This window comes from Peromyscus maniculatus, chromosome 2 (assembly GCF_049852395.1).
Source record: "Peromyscus maniculatus bairdii isolate BWxNUB_F1_BW_parent chromosome 2, HU_Pman_BW_mat_3.1, whole genome shotgun sequence".
Classification (NCBI taxonomy): domain Eukaryota; kingdom Metazoa; phylum Chordata; class Mammalia; order Rodentia; family Cricetidae; genus Peromyscus; species Peromyscus maniculatus.
The window spans coordinates 116,994,588-117,013,321 of NC_134853.1; the positions used below are offsets into that span (position 1 = coordinate 116,994,588).

At 41.3% G+C, this 18,734-nt stretch overlaps 1 protein-coding gene across 2 annotated transcripts in view; it reads right to left on the reverse strand.

Annotated features, from left to right (window-relative positions):
* Positions 1 to 2,326: 2,326 nt before the first annotated feature.
* Positions 2,327 to 18,734, reverse strand: part of LOC102903993 (cytochrome P450 2J4) — a 31,844-nt gene continuing 15,436 nt past the window's right edge. Inside the window, exons 5-9 of one of the 2 annotated variants that reach the window (XM_006974027.4) lie at positions 16,714 to 16,890; positions 14,203 to 14,341; positions 10,631 to 10,818; positions 9,104 to 9,242; positions 2,327 to 2,814 (exon numbers count right to left, since the gene is read on the reverse strand). In XM_006974027.4, coding sequence (XP_006974089.1) covers positions 2,636 to 2,814; positions 9,104 to 9,242; positions 10,631 to 10,818; positions 14,203 to 14,341; positions 16,714 to 16,890 — 822 coding nt within the window. In that variant the 3' untranslated portion in view covers positions 2,327 to 2,635. The remainder of the gene's footprint in view (positions 2,815 to 9,103; positions 9,243 to 10,630; positions 10,819 to 14,202; positions 14,342 to 16,713; positions 16,891 to 18,734) is intronic. The other variant, XM_042271432.2, reaches the window with a different exon arrangement.

Genomic DNA, 18,734 nt, shown 5'->3' on the forward strand with positions numbered 1-18,734 from the left:
CAATGGCCGAGAGACAGCCGGGACTGACCTACTCTGGTGATGGGATGGCCAAACACCCTAATAGTTGTGCCAGAAACCCCATCCAAGGACTGAGGAATCTGGATGCAGACATCCACGGCTAGGCCCCGGGTGGAGTGCCAGGAGTCTAATTAGCGAGAAAGAGGAGTTTTGATCCCCCCCCCCCCCCGATAATTGTTGAAACCAAGGTTGGATAAAGCACAGGGACAAACAGCCAAACGAATGGAAACACATGAACTATGAACCAAAGGCTGAGGGGCCCCCAACTGGATCAGGCCCTCTGAATAGGTGAGACAGTTGATTGGCTTGATCTGTTTGGGAGGCATCTAGGCAGTGGTACCAGGTCCTGGGCTCATTGCATGAGTAGCTGTTTGAAACCTGGGACTTATGCAGGGACGCTTGGCTCAATCTGGGAGGAGGGGACTGGACCTGCCTGGACTGAGTCTATCAGGTCGATCCCAGTCCTCAGGGGAGGCCTTGCTCTGGAGGAGGTGGGAAGAGGGGGTAGGCTGGGGGGAAGGGGAGGGGGGCATGAAGGGGGAGAACAAGGGAATCTGTGGCTGTTATGTAGAACTGAATAGTATTGTAAAATAAAATAAAGTAATAATAATAAAAAAAACAAAGTAAAGTCCATTCTTAAAGGTTCTGAGGGGGTTGGAGGTCCCAAAGCAGGAGACAAGGTAATTAAAATGTGGCCTATGTTACATGTCTCTGGTCACTGGCACCAGAGGAGGAGGGTTGATTAGGCCCTTTGTGAGAGCTGTGAGGTAGAAAGGCTGCAAGATCTTAGCAAGTGGCCTCACATTTTTATTTATTATTTTGAGAGAGGGTCTCACTAAGTAGCTATGGTTGGCCTGGAATGATTATGTTGGCGAGGCTGTCCTGAAACTCAGAGATCCACCCGCCTCTGCCTCTTCAGTGCTGGGATTAAAGGGGTGCACCACACATCACCTTTTCAGAGGAGAGAGATTGTGTGTGGGGGTGGGGTGAGTGAATGAAAAAAAAAAAAAAGAAATAAAAAGGAAAGGACATGAATGCTCCTAGGTATATGGTGGGAGAGAAAGTTTATTACAGATATGTGGGAGAGCATGGTCATATATCTGGGAGAGTTCAGAGTGGACATGATCAGACTGAGCTGGGCTGTGTCAGGAGTGGGGAGGGAGAGAGGAAAGAGGGGAACCAGGTGCAGCAGCCAGGTGGTTGAAGGTACAAAAAGTGGCAAGTAACCTAAATGTCTTCATTATATAAGGAAGAGCATCTAAGGGAGGGGCAGCCCAGCCCCTGGGCTGGACATCTAGGTAGGGTGTGCCAACCATATCCTGTAACAGGTAGAGGCTAAGGGATGCTGGAAGTACCTGGAGGCCAGGTCTGCTTTGATATGCAAATAGGCACATCAGCCTTTTGTCCGGGCTTTGAACCTTAACAGTGGGGGTGGCCAGATTTATAAGGGTGCAGCACCTGTCACATAGCAGAGAGAAGTCACCACTGGGAAGTTTCTGAAATAATTCCCTTCCCTTGAAATTTGCTGTGCAGTTATGAAGGTGAGGAAAGGTGTTCACAGCTGTACATGTTTTTAAATTTTTGTTTTTGGCATTCGTCCTCAAGTTGGGAACACTAACACCAATTTATTTGTGGGTTTATAATCGATTTTTTCCAATCCCATCAAGACTAGAATATGTGCTCCGAAATGGTAAGGCCTGCAACTTCTCATATTCACCACTGACATCTGATATATGCTATTGATGAATTATAATAAATATTGAATATATTATCATGATTCTTGATTTCAAAGTCCAGTGGCATCTATTCTTACCAAGTAAAGGAAGTGATTTCTAGCATTTGGCTTCCACATTTAGAGAGACACCATGAGTGTATGTGGGTACTAGGAAAGCAATATAATTTTACCAAGTAAGAAAACACCAGCTGCAGCCTACAGGATGGGAGTAGATTTTTACCAACTCCATGTCTGATAGAGGACTAATATCCAAAACATATAAAGAACTCTAGAAATGTGATGTCAAAAAAAATTAAAAATGGAGTACAGATCTAAATTTAAAAAAAGTCTCAATAGAGGAAACTCAAATGGATGCTTTCCAGGATACTTGGAGACAGAGCTACATGTGAGGGACACATCTGTCATTTGCAAAAGTCTTCATGGCCTTTTCCTGTGGATGCAGCCAGAAACACAGCTCTGATCCTTATTCTCTCTTTGCACCACTTTAAACAACATTTCAATGGGCCAGAAACAAACGCATGCCTAGGAAAGGAGGAAGAAGGCAAATTGAACGCACACCTCTTGAGCTGCGAATCGTGATGCACTTAGCATTTTTAATTCAGCAATTCATTTTCAGTAATTCTCTTTATGAGAGGAATCATCATTCTCCTTGCAACTTTTAGATAAAAAGATATGCCATTGAGCTCATAAATGATTTGCCCACCACCAAACTAGGGGTCAACAGTCCAGAAATTTAATTCAATTTTCTTAGTCCAATTTCTTCAATATTTCTTGAATCACCTTCATTCTTTGACATTGCTCTCCTCTCATGTGAGCAAAGTCCAGCAGCGTCAGGGCATACACCATCTCTCTCTGTACTCTTTTCTCTTTCCTTCACCAGCATCACAGTCTGGGGATAGCACAGAGGCGGTGACTGACTGGGGAAATGGTCAGGCCCATTCTGAACTTCAGGCTCAGCTTCTCATTGATGGGCGGCTGGAAGGTAAACTTTTGTATGAGAGCAGTAAAGAATATGAACAGCTCAGACCTGGCCAGTTGTTCTCCCAAGCAAACTCTCTTTCCTGCAGGACAAAAACAGATGATGAGTCACTTTCTCAGCTGACTTTAGTGCATGGAGGGACTGGTGTCCCCAACTTCACACTGTAAATACTGAGCTGACCTTAGACTTTGTGTCTCACTGGTTATGTCTAACTTCTTGCTGATTTGGCCATTGAATCCCCATTCAAGGTGGAATTTCCTGACCTTGGCCCAATAATATGTCCCACACTTGTGTTTTCACTTTGCCAGCCCAGGAAATTGTCATTTTCCCAAGTTTCCTGGTTCATTGCATTGACTACTGATATGTGGAAGGTAAGACCTGGCAGGAGGCATTCTCACAACTGTGGAAGCCATTGCTGTAGGTCACCTCATGTCATACACACATGCACCTGGTGTTTATATCTAAGTGTGTGCATTGACATATGTATTTGTATCAATATTCATTTCTGTACCTACATGTTGGTCTCTCTATTGAATACCTGGGTTCACACCAGTGGTGTCTGATGGTCCAGGACAACCCTAGCATGCCACTGTTCCCTCCCTCAGTGGACATCCTCACCATGCATCCCAACAGCCCTGCAGAGTTCTGCATAGTCTCTCATCCATCTTTAAGCCCATATTTGTGTAGACGTGTTTGTGCATATGTGTGCCCATTGTGTGTACACTGTGTGCACAAATTTGTAGAAGTTAGTTGCCAGCTGTGGGTGTTTATCCTCAAGTGTCATCCACTTTATTTATTTATGTATGTATTTGTTTTTGAGACAGTGTCACTGATAATCAGGCTACGCTGACGTGCCAGTGAGTCCCAGGGTCTTTTTGTCTCTGGTCAGCCAGCACAACGATTGCAAGAATATGCTGACATACATAGCGTTCTGTCAGGTTCTAGGGATCAAATCTGGACATTATGCTGTAAGACAACCAATTTACCAGCTGAGCTACCATGTCAGCTACCTTAAGTAACTTGCTACTAGCTTCCATTCTTTCTAAATATACATTTTTAGTGGAAAAAGAAAAGAGTAAGAGAGTAATAGTGTAAAATCCAAAACAGAGCCCAAAGCCTCAGAATAGCTGTTTTAACTAAATAGAAGTTTACTGTGATGTACAAACTGGCAAGTGCTTTTTGAACAGCCATTGATTTCTATTCTTTTCCCTACTCTCCAACTTGTTAAAGGCCATTTTGGCACTACGAGTGACTGTGTAAATAACACTCATACTAGTAGCACATACAGTGTGTGAGGATATTTTAATTGTGCTGAAATGTGATATTATTTGTACGTTAATAAATAAAGTTTGCCTGGAGATCAGAGGTCACATAGCGAGCCATAAGCAGAAGTCCTGCAGTGGTAGCCCACACCCTTAATCCCAATCACATGGCAGGCAGAGTCTCTGTGTGGTCAAGGACACAGCCAAGCATGGTAACACACACCTTTAATCCCAGTACCAACCATAGAGACCTGGAGGTCTGTATTGACAGGCAGTGATGAGGAAGTCATGTGGCTGGGCTTAGAGCCAATGAGAAAGCAGAACAGAAAGGCAATAAAAACACAGGTTATACAGGAAGAAGGTCTCTCTGGGGAAGCCATGGGGATGAGGTGGTAAAATAAGGCAGTGGTGAGAACTCTTTGCTAGTTCTCTGATCTCTTTGGCTATTACCTGTGTATTTGGCTCTGTGTTTCTTATTTAATAAGACTGCTTAGAAATTCCTCTACAACAGTGTACAGTCTGTCCCTTGACAATGCCGACCAGTGAGGATGTTGGTGTTTCTTCTTATTTATTTCCTCCTTTGCTTTCCTATTCTTTTCTCTTTTCTTGCCTCCCCCACTTCACTTGTTCGGTTTCTCTCTCTCTCTCTCTCTCTCTCTCTCTCTCTCTCTCTCTCTCTCTCTGTCTCTGTCTCTCTGTCTGTCTCTCTCTCTTCCTAGTAATTGCTGAATCTAGGGTTTTGCATATTCTTGAAAGTATACCTTCACTGAGCTACACCCCTGTCTCTCTTTTAACCATTTCATTTGAGATAGGATCTCTTCAATTTTCCCAGGATGCATTTAATGCTATAAATTTCAGAGTTAATTAAGGGTGGGGAAGGGTAATTTGGTAGGGTATATGAAATGTGCATCGAAAGGTGGTCTACTTTGAGTGAGCTAGAGAAGTCTGACATTTCTTGATTTACTATGGATGGAGGGTTTCAAAGACTGAAGAAGAATAGAAAACTGGAATGGTTGACAAGACAAAACCTATTCCCTTGAGATGGGGAAGTTCACAATATATAGCTTTTACTAGTCCATTTCTTAGTATACACAGTAAAGGTTACATCGCTTCAAGGATGCACTATCAGTGCTTTATGTGTGTATGTGTGTGCATGCGCACACTACCTTGTGGACTATAGTCACTCAATTGGGAAACTTGAGTGATACTACAGCATTCACCTAGGCCATGTAACTTGAATGTATGTAGCTTAATTTTTTTTTGCTTTTTCACTTGTCATCAGGTGCTCCAAGTTAGAGTTTTGGTTGCCAACTGATGTACTACTGGGAAAGGGTAGAAAATTAAATACATGTACCTAAGGCAGGTCTTTAAGCCATGCCCCTGATAGGATATCTGGAACCTGGAGGCCTTATTTCCTTGATTCCTGGTCCCTATGAGGTAGTGACATTCTTTCACCACACACTTACAACAAATGCTCTGTCTCACCTCAGGTACAGGTCACATGACCAGACTGAGACCTCTGAAACCATGAACCAAACAAAGCTTCTCCTGAGAAGTTGTTCCTCACAGATATTGTTTCAGCGAGGGAAAGCTGACAGATACAGTCTGGGCTAAAGGCAGCTTGGACCCGTTCCCTTTCACCAAAAACCAGAAAAATGACCTATTGAGTGAAATAAGAGGGTTGACCTAGATCTATCACCAATAGTCTTCACAAACTCTGCCCTTATGTTCTCTGATGACAATTGTAAATAGAAAACCTGCCACTCTTTCCTATTATAAAACTGTTAAGTTTGTTGACTCACACAGATGAAGGCATAAAAGAGAACACTTTCATGGAAGTAGAGTTTTTCATCTTCAGTGATGAGGCACAGATAATAACTTTGTTTCTAGTTATCTTTTCCTAGGAAAGAAAAATCTTCCAAATGCACTCTATTTTCCCAAAGTGGTTTCCTTTGAAACTTATAGAATTGGCAAGAAAAGGCATCAGGATGGTAAAAAAACTGAAACTGGTAAAAAAAAAAAATCACTTTGCTTTGGTACCTGAGCAGGTTTTTGAGGGTTGCCTATCATGTTCAGTTTTACTGGTTTTTATAGAGAATTTTATTTTTCTCCATCATAAATTGAGATGATGACAATAAAACAGGGATAATCTTCATCTATCCTTGGTTCCACATTATGGGCACCATGACCTCTATGCTATTCCAAACAGACTGAAGTGTTGTGTCTTCTTTTCCCTTGAATTGTGACTTGTCACCACAAGGTTTAAGACTGGGCCTCACCAGGCCTATGTGCTTCTGTTTTCCCTCTTGGGACACGATTGCCACAATAAGAATGGACAGCTGGTTTACTAGAGGGCTAGAGATAATGTGCGAAGATGTCTGCCATTCAACTGGGGTCACCATAAACCAGCAGTCAGCCAGAAGGCTAACCAAGAGGAGCCAAGCTGCTGAACCAATCTGGAACCCTGTGAGCAGCAACAGGCTCTTACTATGTGGTAGAGTTTGGAGTGCTTGTTATGCATCAAGATGCTAGCTGATACACAGACTATGGACTCAGTGAATCTTAAACTTGAAGGGTCCATAACTAGAGAGGCCACTTAAATTTGCTTGTTATTCAGAGAGAACTCAACTGGGAGTAAAAACATGGGTGCTGTTCTGCCACTTCTGTGTGTGTATGGTCTAAAATAGGAACCCCTTTCTTATTTAAGATTTACTTATTAGATGAAAGTAGACACTAATGGCTTTCCTCCATAATTACTAATAATTGCAATGCTGTTGTGATTGTCGGAGATAATTTGCCTGCTAATGAAGTCAGTAATTAAGAGGAAATATTGTAATTCTCGGTGAGTCTCTCTGTGTTGTCGCTTTTATTTTACAGCTGATGCAGATGGAAGAACAGTTTAAACTGATAAGCCATGAACTCCCAAGGGAAGAGGACTTTGCACAATGAAGAAGAGGCATATGCGTGGGCAGCAGTGGGTTTGATGGAACATCTTCCTGGGGAAGCCATGGATGGGGTTACAAATACCACACAAAGCATTTGTTTGGAATATAAAAATGGTCATACTTCTAGACTTTTCCCAGTTCATGAACTGGATTCATAAACTAAAGGAATCCTAGGGTAGAATCAAACTGGACTGGCAAAAAAAAATTGTTTTTTCTAATGGTGTTCTGCTATACTCATAGACTGCTACCTTGTCCTGTTGTCATCAGAGAGTCTTCCTCTGGCAGCAGACAGGAGCTGGTGTGGAGACCCACAGCCAGGCATTATGAAGGAAGAGAGTCTAACTTGGAAGTCTCCATTGAGTCTTTCCCCTCAGAATCCAGGAAATCGCAGAAGTGGATATTTTAAGAGTCAGAGGGGATGGAGGACACCAGGAGTTCATGGCCCACCAAATCCACTAAGCAGGGCTCATATGGGCTCACAGAGAATGAAATGGCAAGCAAAGGACCTGCATGGGGTCTGTACCAGGGCATATTAGCTGGCAGCTTGGTGTTTTTGTGGGACTCTAAACAATGGAAGTGGATGTATCTCTGGTTCTTTTGTCTGCTCTTGAGACTTTTTTCCTCCTATTGTGTTGCCTTGTCCACCCTCAGTATAAGGGTCTTTGCCTTGTCATAGTGTATTTTGTTTTGTCCTCTTTGGCCATTGTCTCTTGGAGACCTGCTCTTTTCTGAAGAAGAAAAGGATGGGGAGTAGATCTTGGGGAAAGAGGTGATGGAGAGGAGCTGGGAGGAATGGAGGGAGGGGAAACTGTGGTCAGGATGCATTGTATAAGAGAAAAATCTATTTTCAATAAAAATAAAAAAACAACAAAGGAAAAGAATAGTTGATAAGTGAAGTATGCAGCTGAAGACTGGACAGAGTCCCTATATTTTATCAGCTTTCTTATTAAAGTGAGTTGTGAACAGTAAACAAAAGTCCCAGATGGAAATACAAAGAAGTCAGAACTAGTCCTGCCAGACACACCCAGGGCAGCCCAGCCCAAAATAACACTGTCTCTGAATCCACACTTGCATGGGGAAAATTCAAGTTCCTCCCTTCCTGAGCCTCAGTGTCATAAGAAGTGACACTGCCTCAGATAATCTGACCAACTCAACAACATGTCCAGCATTCCAGTGTGGCTTCTGGGCAGCATTTAGTCACCTTCTGAGACAGTGTTTGGAAACACAAGCTTCAGTGGGAGAAAATCTGGTGGACACTGAGCTCTAGCTATAGCATACTTGGCTAGATCTGTGTCCTTACCTCTGCAGTGATGACTAATTTCAACTGGAAAGGCTGTAGGGGGAGGCATGCTCCAAGGGGCATCTTTGCTTCTTCTATCCCACTACTTTCCTGTTCTCATTTGTATGCTGGACATATATGCTCAGTACTTACTTATGGAACTAAGGAAGTGCAGAATTACTTGAAAATACATATGCAAAGCATAGTAGCCAATAATTGCAATACACTAGGGCATTTTGTTACTGGTTCAACAATTGTATGACTACAAGTTTTTATTTATAACTGGCTGGCTGGGAAACACTAGTGATAGGGTCAGCCCTCTATCCCCTTCCCTGACCATCAAGTTGCAGAGCACAAATACATCTAACTAGATTTTTTTAAAGCATAGTTAAAACTATAAAAGGCAAAAGACTTAACTATTCAAGGAGTTCCTGGATAAAACAGAACTCAATCCAGTCAAGTAAATGCTATTTACAATTATCATTTCATGTTTCCATTGTTTTGAATAGGCAACCATTCTTCCATTTCTCCTCACCATTGCATTTCAAATCAACTCCATTCCCCTGTGAGAGTGCATCCCTGGATAGTCTTATGAAGGTGGCACATATCCACCTTAGTGAAGAGGGGACAGAGTATAGGTCTCTATTCTTAGTGCTTGGAAAACAATGAAACAATCTGAAACACCCAGCTAAGGCAAGACAGGGTGAGAATTAGGGTGGGTCTGAAGCAGCACCAAGGCCAGAGAATGCAGGATTGCAACCAAAAGCAAAATGGAGTCACATTGGGCCATCTGGAGATATTTTCATTAAACCAGAGGACTATGGGAAACGAGAGCAGTGAATGGCTACAGTGGAGCTCTGAACTCTCCTGCTTATCGAAACTCACCCATTGAGAATGGCAGAAAGGACTCTCTCTTCTTAAATTGCCCGTTCTCCAAAAAGTGCTCTGGATTGAAGGTTTCTGGGGTGGCCCACTCTTTGGGGTCCCTGTGTAGTGCAGTTAGGTTGGTTAGAAGCATGGTACCCTAGAAATGATAGCAAAGAGTCAAGGCTTGATATATGGAATAGACCTGCAAGGTAAAGAGGTAGATAGATCTTGAGCTCTCATGCATGACTCTCTCTACTCAGTACCTCTCCTTTATCTAGATAAATTTACAATGACTGTGAGTGCCTTCTGGGGATTTTCCAGTTCATTAAGTTGCTTTTTATGCTGAACACAAGTCTATAGGAAGAAGTCTATACAGTTCTAGGAAGAGACATGTTAGTATCCAAGGAAGAATAATGAGGCCGGCAGAAATAAAGACCAACTCAGCCATTTCCTACAGTGAGGACCTTGGCAGGTCTATGAAAGGAAATGATGAGTCTTTCATCTCTGCTTTTCCATTCTTAGCCCTGAGTATGGAGGACTCTGAACCCAGTCTTCAGGGTTAGGAGCACATCAAGGAAGCAGAGTAAGCAAGCTCAGTTTATCATGCTCCCTGACATGGTACCTGGACTCCCCAGAGTGTCTCTTTACCTCACACTGACTCATCCACTCTATCAGTGATGTAACCCACTCTTCCAATCTCTCTTGATTTTGTCATGTCCATTCCCAATTCCAAGAACTACCTTAGTGCAGGCTGCCCCTTGCTATCTTAGATCCACATCTGCAGCTAACAGCTAACAGTGGAGGTGTGCCATGAACACGATTACACATCATTTTCATTACATACTCTGTAGTGTGTTTGCATCATCTCATGCTAGAATCTGTGAAAACATTTACAGAGATAATGAGCCAATGGTAGCCGATCTACCCTGACTATGGATAGCACCATCCTAGAGGCTGACAACCTGTATGAAACAAAAAAGGTGGAAGTGGGGGCAAAAACACCTCCTGTAGGCTGTCTCTCTGTTTCCTGGCCACCACCATTATGCGATCTGGTTGTTTCTTTCACCTCTTCTTGCCATGCTGAACTGAAATCTTGGGTATTTTGTCACAGCCAAGAGAATTTTGACTTCTGATAATCCATGGTGAAAAGAAAAGCAGAAGGGATTGTAACCAATTTGGGGCATGGAGGGTGTAAGTATCAGGAAACCCTGTGTAGCCCCTTGGTCTTGAGAACTGCTTCCTCAAGCAACATCTAGCAGAGAACTGCTGATTGGTGTGAGTCCACATTAGCATAGGAAGATGCTAAGATGCCTTTAGCAAATAAAGGCTTTACCTACACACATTTGACCAAGGAGTCTTCTTTCCCCATTATATCTGTAAATTTCTGTTTAGATGTATTGGGGGAAACCAGTATTTTAGCAGGTATACTCTCTGCACAATTTAAATGATCTCTTGAGACAGGAATATGTGTCAACCTTTAGTTTAGGTTCTTAGGATGATGTAAAAAATGGACTAAGCTATCTGAGGCTGGGAGGGCATAGTTACCTTTGGCAAGTGGAATCCATGCAAATTGGTGTCCATTGCCACTTCCCTGGGAACATTCAAGGGGACAATGTTGCCCATCCTCTGCACCTCATGGAGGACGGCATTGGTATAGGGCATGGACTCTCGGTCGGTCAGGCTTGCCTGTCTCTTCTGGCCGATCACTCTGTCAATCTCAGCCTGCACTTTTTCTGAAAGAAAACAGGAAATCTTATTAATTTTCAAATTTAATTATTTCTTCTAACAATATAGAAGTTGTCTTTGAGATCTTACTTGCTTTTATTTCATTTTAGTGACCTAGCAGTAAAGAAGTTTCCTTACCCTTTCAAAGGATTGATTTAAAATAAAAATCACCAATTCTGTGATTTTCTGTGAACCTACAACGTAATCCTAATTTTCTCAAACTGAATAGCTATGATCAGCATGGCTAATATCAGAGCAGTACCTAGTGTGGTACGAGTAAGTCCCTTTCACAAAGCAGAATATAAACAACTCACATTCATGTTTCATAGTCTTAGAGCCTGGGGATGCTAAAAGTAGGGCACCAAGACTTTTCTCATCTGCTACGAACAATTTTCCATCTCATAGATGAGAAAGTTTCACTAGTCCTCATGTCATAGGAAAAAAGCAGTCTCTTTAGTACTTCATGCTTTTCAGAATAGTGTATTTCTGTCAGGTGAAGGTGTCTCATGGCAAGAGTGGATATCAGAGGACAGCTGTGGGAGTTTTTTGTCTTCTTCTACCATGTGGGTTTTGAGAACTGTACTCATGACAAATGGCTAGGTGGCAATATTCTTTACCCCCTGGCTTCTCTGCTACCTCTTTTAAAGGCAATAATTCCCTTCATAGGACTAATCACCTCCAAACACCATAGTGCTAATAATTAAGTTGCAACAAGTGGATTCATAGAGAATTAGTGAACATTCAGACCACGGCACATCTGTAGACTCTAATTTCTCAAGGAGATACATTAGCATGGCCAGTTGGTAGCAAGAAGTTGCTGCACAACATTGCTAATGAGATCCTTTATAATTAAGTTTCATATCTGATTAATGGGAATAACTGTGCCTTATCTTAAGGATGTTTTGAAATATATATGAACAGATAGAATCATAAGAACAAATGAAAATGGTTGTTACCTGTCTTCCAATATGCTAATAGAGATTTAACAGTTATCTAGCTAAAAATGATATTCCTGGATTTCTTTGCCAGTAAATGACCAAAATGACCATAACTAAATCTTTGAGTTCAAGGACATCTTGATTTATGGAGGGAACCTGGGCTACACAGAGAAACCTTTTCTTGAAAAACCAAAAAAAAAAAAATAACAATAAAAAAATAAAAAAATAAAAATTGCAAATAAACATGAGTTTCATCTTTGGAGAAAGGCCTGTTAAGACAGTGTCTGCTTCCTTCCTTTTCCTCTTCCCTTCCAGGGGAAGGAGTCCTCAGGGTGCCCACTCATAGAGAGGTGAGCTTCACTTTAGTTTCAACTCAGCAACAATTTAAGGGGAATGTGTAACAGCAAGCCTATTACAAGGTCCTGCTGAGAGAGAGAAGAGGAGAGAGAGAGAGAGAGAGAGAGAGAGAGAGAGAGAGAGAGAGAGAGAGAGAGAGATGAATGTGTATCATTTGCACTACTGTCTATATAAAAGTTAATTGGAGGTAACATATATTTAACATAAAACTTGTCACAATAACAACTTCAGGGGTATGTTCTTTATATGCAGCCAAATAACCTCCAACTTGTGACAGTCCAGCTTCAGGCTCTCAAGTATTTTGACTAATGTTGGGTGCCACCAGCTAAAGCTCTTGTTAGCATTTTTAATTGTACAGTTCAATAATGTTAAGTGTGTTCTTACAGTTGTACAAGCAATGGCCAGAACTTTTTTGTTCTTTCAAAACTGAAACTCTGTGACATTAAACAATTTCTGGTTCTACCCTATTCCATTCAGCCATCTTTGTATAGAGATTTAACTATTCAACATAGCTCATTTGAGTTGGATAGAACCATTCATGTGATTTTGTGACTGGTTATTTAACTTAGCACAGTGTCCTGATAGCTCATCCATTGCTCGGCACCGTCAGAACTTCGTTCCCTCCAGCTGAAGAGCTTCTCTAGATCATGCATCTATTTGTGAGCAGTGAACAGTCTAGCCAGTCCTATCTCTTGACTATTATGCATATTGCAAAATGAATGTGTGTAATTCTTTATGTAAATCCATTGATATTTTGAAGATATTATTCTACAGGTCAAGTCTGTATTCTAACTCAGTAGCTTTAAAACTTAAAAAGATTATTCTTCAGGTACATATGTATTTCAATTGAAACTTAAGATGCATATACACAAACAGAGGTACATACATGCATTTTGAATAAATAAAGAAAATTATTTGGGCATGGAGGATAGCTCAGTCAGTAAAAGGATTGCCATGCAAGCTTGAGGACCAGAGTCGCATTCTTATACTTCATGTAAAAGAGCTGGGTGTGGTGCTATGTACTTCTAATCCCAGGGCACCATAGGAGGTGATGGCAGACAGATCCCTGGGGATTAGTGGCTAGAGAGTGTAGTTCCAGGAAAATGAGAGATGTTGTCTCAAAAAGTGGATGGTTCCTGAGGAATGATACTTGCAGCTGGGCTATGGCTTCCACATGTACACACACACACACACACACACACACACACACACACACACACACACACACACACGGGTGATAGCTCTATAAACAAATTTTTCTTTACCACATGGGAAGCACACTGATTTTCTCTATTCAAATTTCATCTTAAGGCAAAAGCCCTTGGCCTGTATCTACTAAATTGATTTTATACCTCATGTATAACTGTTACCCACAATTTGAAAACACAAAACAAACAGCAACAAAAAACGATGTTCTACAATAGGAAAATGTTCCTATCCTCAAATTGTTAAACTTTTCTAGAATCCAAAGGAATAAAAGTGATAGGATGCACTACTCTCCCTGATGAATGTCAGTCAGTGAAGACAGGAACAATGTGTCAAGGACAGTCATGGAGGAACATCTGGTCACCACTGGCAGAAAATGACAGTAATTCTCCAGTCATAAAATTAATCGAGGAATTTGAGATGACTTAGGGAGTTAGGACCTGAAAGGATTCTTCTAGAATGGGCAGTGATAGAACACTCTTGATTTAATGGCTTGGAGGCAAGAATAAGAAGAATAAGGACAGGGCCAAAAGGACACAGGGTATAGGAAGGGCACCATACAGGGTAGATGGGGTTCAGGCTGAGAAGGCAAAAAGGAAGGTGATATCACAGTTCATAGAATACAAGAATAAACAGTTTGGACAGAATTCAGGGTAAAATGGGAAGACCTAGTGAAATGGAAGGACAGGAACGGATGCACTTTGTAAATGTCGGCACCCTTGGGACCCATCTCAATCCTGACAGAACATGTAGAGTACATACCAATTCCCCAGTGCACATTGTTTCACAGCTGTCCCCCCTTTTCCCACTCCACCATGCTATCTTCTGGCCCTATCCAAGGCATAGCTCTCAGAAATCTGCTTTGCCCAGGTGCATTCACCACGTGCTCACCTTGGACTTCTGGGTAGAGGGCCATGTAGAGCAGAGCCCAGCGCAGGGTTGTGGATGTTGTCTCTGTTCCAGCAAAAAAGAGGTCCAGAGTGCTGCAGATGAGGTTTTCTTCATTGAAACTTGTAGTCTTGTCTGGGTACTGGAAAAGACAATGTGTACTTATTTAGTCAGACGGTTTGTGATTATCTCAACACAACAGGTTCTGACTCTGGGGAACAAATTTGGAAGCAGTCATTTAAAGTGATATTCCTCTTGACCTCCTCAGCCAGCAGCTTTATCATGAGCAATATCGTGCTCCTGGTGCAAAGATATTGACACATAAGATCTTCTTTACCCTGGGGAATGAGTTCAGAAGGACTCATTTGAAATGATATTACTTTGATCTCCTTAGGAAACATTTTCATGCTCCACGTCCTAGAGGCTGAACTAAAACAGCTGGTACATGGGTGGATGAATATCAAGACAACAATTTCCTTGTGACTATGTTTTTGGAAAAGCTTTAGCAAGATGGGAACAGAACAGGATAAACACACACACACACACACACACACACACACACACACACACACACACACACACATTTGGCTTCCAGTATCAGCCATATCACTAAGATTATATGATATAAGAGGTTCACTTCATGTTTATTTGCTTCAGTTTATATGAAGAGAACAACATACATATTTTAATATGTCATATCAACTGTAGAAGATACAACGGACACATATCAAATACTCTACAAATGTTTTTGCTGATCCCAGAAGGAATCAAGTGAATTTTGTGTTTATTGATTCTTTGATCTCCCCATTAATCTTTCATAGGCAAAACCTTGCTGATTCCATCAACTATTCTTTGGGATACAATTCCATCTTCACTTACTTTCTCTATAAACATCATTGTTTATATTGCTTATAATGTTGATGGTCTCAAAACTGCACACCATATAGTGAATAATTTGCCCCCTTTTTTCTAGGGATAAAATGTTGCTTCTATTGATACTATGCCAGGAAGATGAACTATGATAATACAAGGGAAGAAATTTACTAATGTGCCCCTAGGCAGAAAGGGAATTCATAATCTAATGTGTCAATGCTCACAGAAAGGATTCAGTGATGTGTATTTGCCAGGAGTCTATTGAGGCCAGAGCATTAACAAAAGTGTTATAATTTGGATCTATACTGATCCCTACAGGCTCAAATTTTGAATATTTTATTCCTAGCTGCTGGGAATATTTTAGGACATTCTGGAACATTGGCAGGTGGGGGCCAAGTGGAGGAAGTCAGTCACTAGAAGTGGAATTCCTGTGGTTGCATCCAAGTCCTGGGTCCGGGCTAGCTTTAGCTTTCTGATCTACCATGACATAAACAGGCTCCACCACATCCTTTTCCCATTCATTCTCCTTCATGATGGACCAATACCCCTTGAAAATATGCAACAAAATAAACACTCAACATCTTAAATTGTTTCTGCCTGTTGTTGTCAGAAGATACAAAAGTATCAAATACATCCATTCAGCTGCTTTCTGTCTGCTTGTGTATGATTGGATGGTGTTTATAAGAAATCATGGGAAGGCAGATGTCCCACGCAGACCTTGAAGTTAAACTCCAGCCATCAGTTGAACTTTGCCTGTGTCGTGCAGTTGGGGCTGAGAGCGAGTGAATAATTGGCCTTAGATCAACTCATCAGAAACAGAGCTCTGATGTTTAATTGCTACTTTTACTTTGTCTATAATTCCTTCATAAATAAAGGGTAAAAAAGGGTAAAAGGCAAGGAGGGGTATGAAAGGGAAGTATCTGTCATTTACAGGCAGGGAACCCTTTATTTCTAATGACACTCTTGAGTTAATATTACTACTAATTTTCACTCACATGGGGTATGTGAAGCATTGATATATAAGGATGTCTATCTTCAATTTTGGAACCTTCATATGCTACTTGATAATGCAAAATATACTCTGCCATGCAAAGCATACTGATTCATTTGAAAGGGGACAATTATCTTTAACTATCCTTATGAGAAGGTGCTTGAAGATCACAACAAAATAGACAGAGGAAAAGAGATGCTACAGTTTGAGCATTGAAATAGAGGGAAAAACCACAGCAAAAGATCAGTGCCCTCATAGCCAGGTATAGTGGTGCTCGTCTTTAATCCCAGAACTCAAGAGGAAGAGGCAGGTGAATCTCTGTGAGTTCGAGGCCAGCCTGGTCTACAGAGCAAGTTCCAAGACAGCCAGGGCTACAAAAAGAAACCTTGTCTTGAAAAACAAACAAACAAACAAACAAACAAAAAATGCTATTAGCTCTAGGAACTTGGAAATACAGGGTCATATAGTTTCCATGGTCTTTAAAAGAACCCTGTGCGGCTAACAGGAAGAAAAGATGCTGAGCACTGCAAGAGAATAAACCTGTGTCATGTTAAAGCACTAATGGTGTGGCAGCCTGCTGCATGAACATTTGAAAATGACTAAGCCACTATGTTGTCTTTAAGAAGAAGAGGCAATGACATCTTCCCCACCTTTGTCATTTCCTTGAGGAAAGCATCAATGTAGTCTCTCGGCTCATCTGGGTCCCAGTCTTTGCGGTGATTGTCAATAATATCAGAAACAAACAATTTCAGTTTTCCCCAGTTTCTGAAAACTGTTTGGTGTGATCCAGGAAGATATTTCATTATCCATGGAAAAATGTTGTAGAGCTGATTGGGAAAAATAAGACAGTCATGGAGATGCCGTGGTGCCACTTTACAATGTTTCAAGATAGAGTCTTGTCTTTCCCATTATTTCTTACTGCGAAATTGTGAGGCCAGCTTCTGTTTTCCCTTTCATTTACCTGACAAACATTTCACCTCAAGTATACTGAACTTTAGACCACTTCTTACTAGCTCAACTGCCTGTTACCTGCTACACAACATCATTTCTTTCTGGATGTTGGGATAGCATTCAACATTTTTATTGATGACACTATCAACGCCTTAACAACTTATTTTGCATACAGTTTCCAGAAAGAATATTCATCAATGTGACCACATGTTTGACTCTGACTTTCAATATTCAAGGACTGTCCATAGACTCAGAGTCAGACATAGCGCTTTTTAAGTGTAAGTCCTACCGAGAGGGAATCCCCAGATCTTCATCATTGCCCCAGTTTCTCTAAACACTCCAACTACAGCAACCTTTGAGATAAAACTGAGGGCATTTCTGTGTTAGGCCCTAGTAGGCACCATTCATTGTGCCTAAAAAGTGTTCCTGCAATTGTTATAACCTTGCCCTTCACTCTGTGAAGGCAGTGATCAAGTCTCCTTGGAGATCCTTTGCCTGATTATTCTTAAACGACAGGCATTTTTTCACCTTTCAAGTTCTCTGTCATGACTTACTTTCCCTCAGGGAAATTACCAATAACATGTATTGTGCAGGTAACTGTACATCCTGGTGTCTCCAGCATGATTTAATCACCATATGGTAAGACTGCAATCTTAACTGAAGTAGAGTGAATTTTAATGATGTTTTAATAAAATTCATAGTGAACAGATAACATATCACAATGCAAAATCAACAAGATTAAGAATCAGACAGGTGCTCATTGCATGAGTTGGCTGTTTGAAACAGGGACACTTGACTCAGTCTGGGAGGAAGGGACTGGACCTGCCTGGACTGAGTCTACCAGGTTGATTGCAGTCCTCGGGGGAGGATTTGCCTTGGAGGAGGTGGGAATGGGGGGTCGGCTGGAGGTAAGGGGAGGGTGTGGGAGGGGGGAGAATAGGGGAACCCATGGCTGATATGTAGAATTGAATGGTATTGTAAAATAAAAATTAAAAAAAAAAGAATCAGACAGACATGGGTGTGATTTTTACACCTGCTACTTCCTGGGTATAAGTTGTAGCAGTTATAATAACAATAATAATAATGTTAGTATTATTGAAAAGTAGATTGCTAATACACAGCATGCTAATGGGGCCTGTATCTGAACACCAAATGGCATGAGACACACAAAGTATTCCACAGAAGTCTGGTGGACTACTATTTATATTTGTTTGCACAACTCTGTACCTGCTTGCAGACATCATATTACATCATTTTATATGTAGAAGAGCATAATAAAAATGAATGGACTTTTGCAGTTGTCTATCACAGCACCTGATGTAATCAGTCATTCTAAAAATGTTTATTAACATTCTCTGCCATCTCTTTGCTCTCTTCTAAGATTTTTCCCCCTTGATATCCACACCCAGAAGTGAGTCTGGTACTCACTGAACTCCCCTGACTTCCTTGGCTCTGCTTACTAGAAGGAAAACAATGGAACTGCTGGGCTTCAAACTACCACGACTAAGAGTTAAAACACAGAAATAATGTAGACAATAAGTGCAACTCATCTTATTCTTTATGCCTATTTTCATACCTATAAGTCATGCTAATTAATTTCTCAGTTTTTGGTGAGGGCATCCCTGAACTTGAAGAGAAAATGAATGTGGGGATAAGTGAGAATAAATCCATTTTGGGGTGCATTATAAAGAAGTCGATACATAGAAACAGAAGGTCTTAA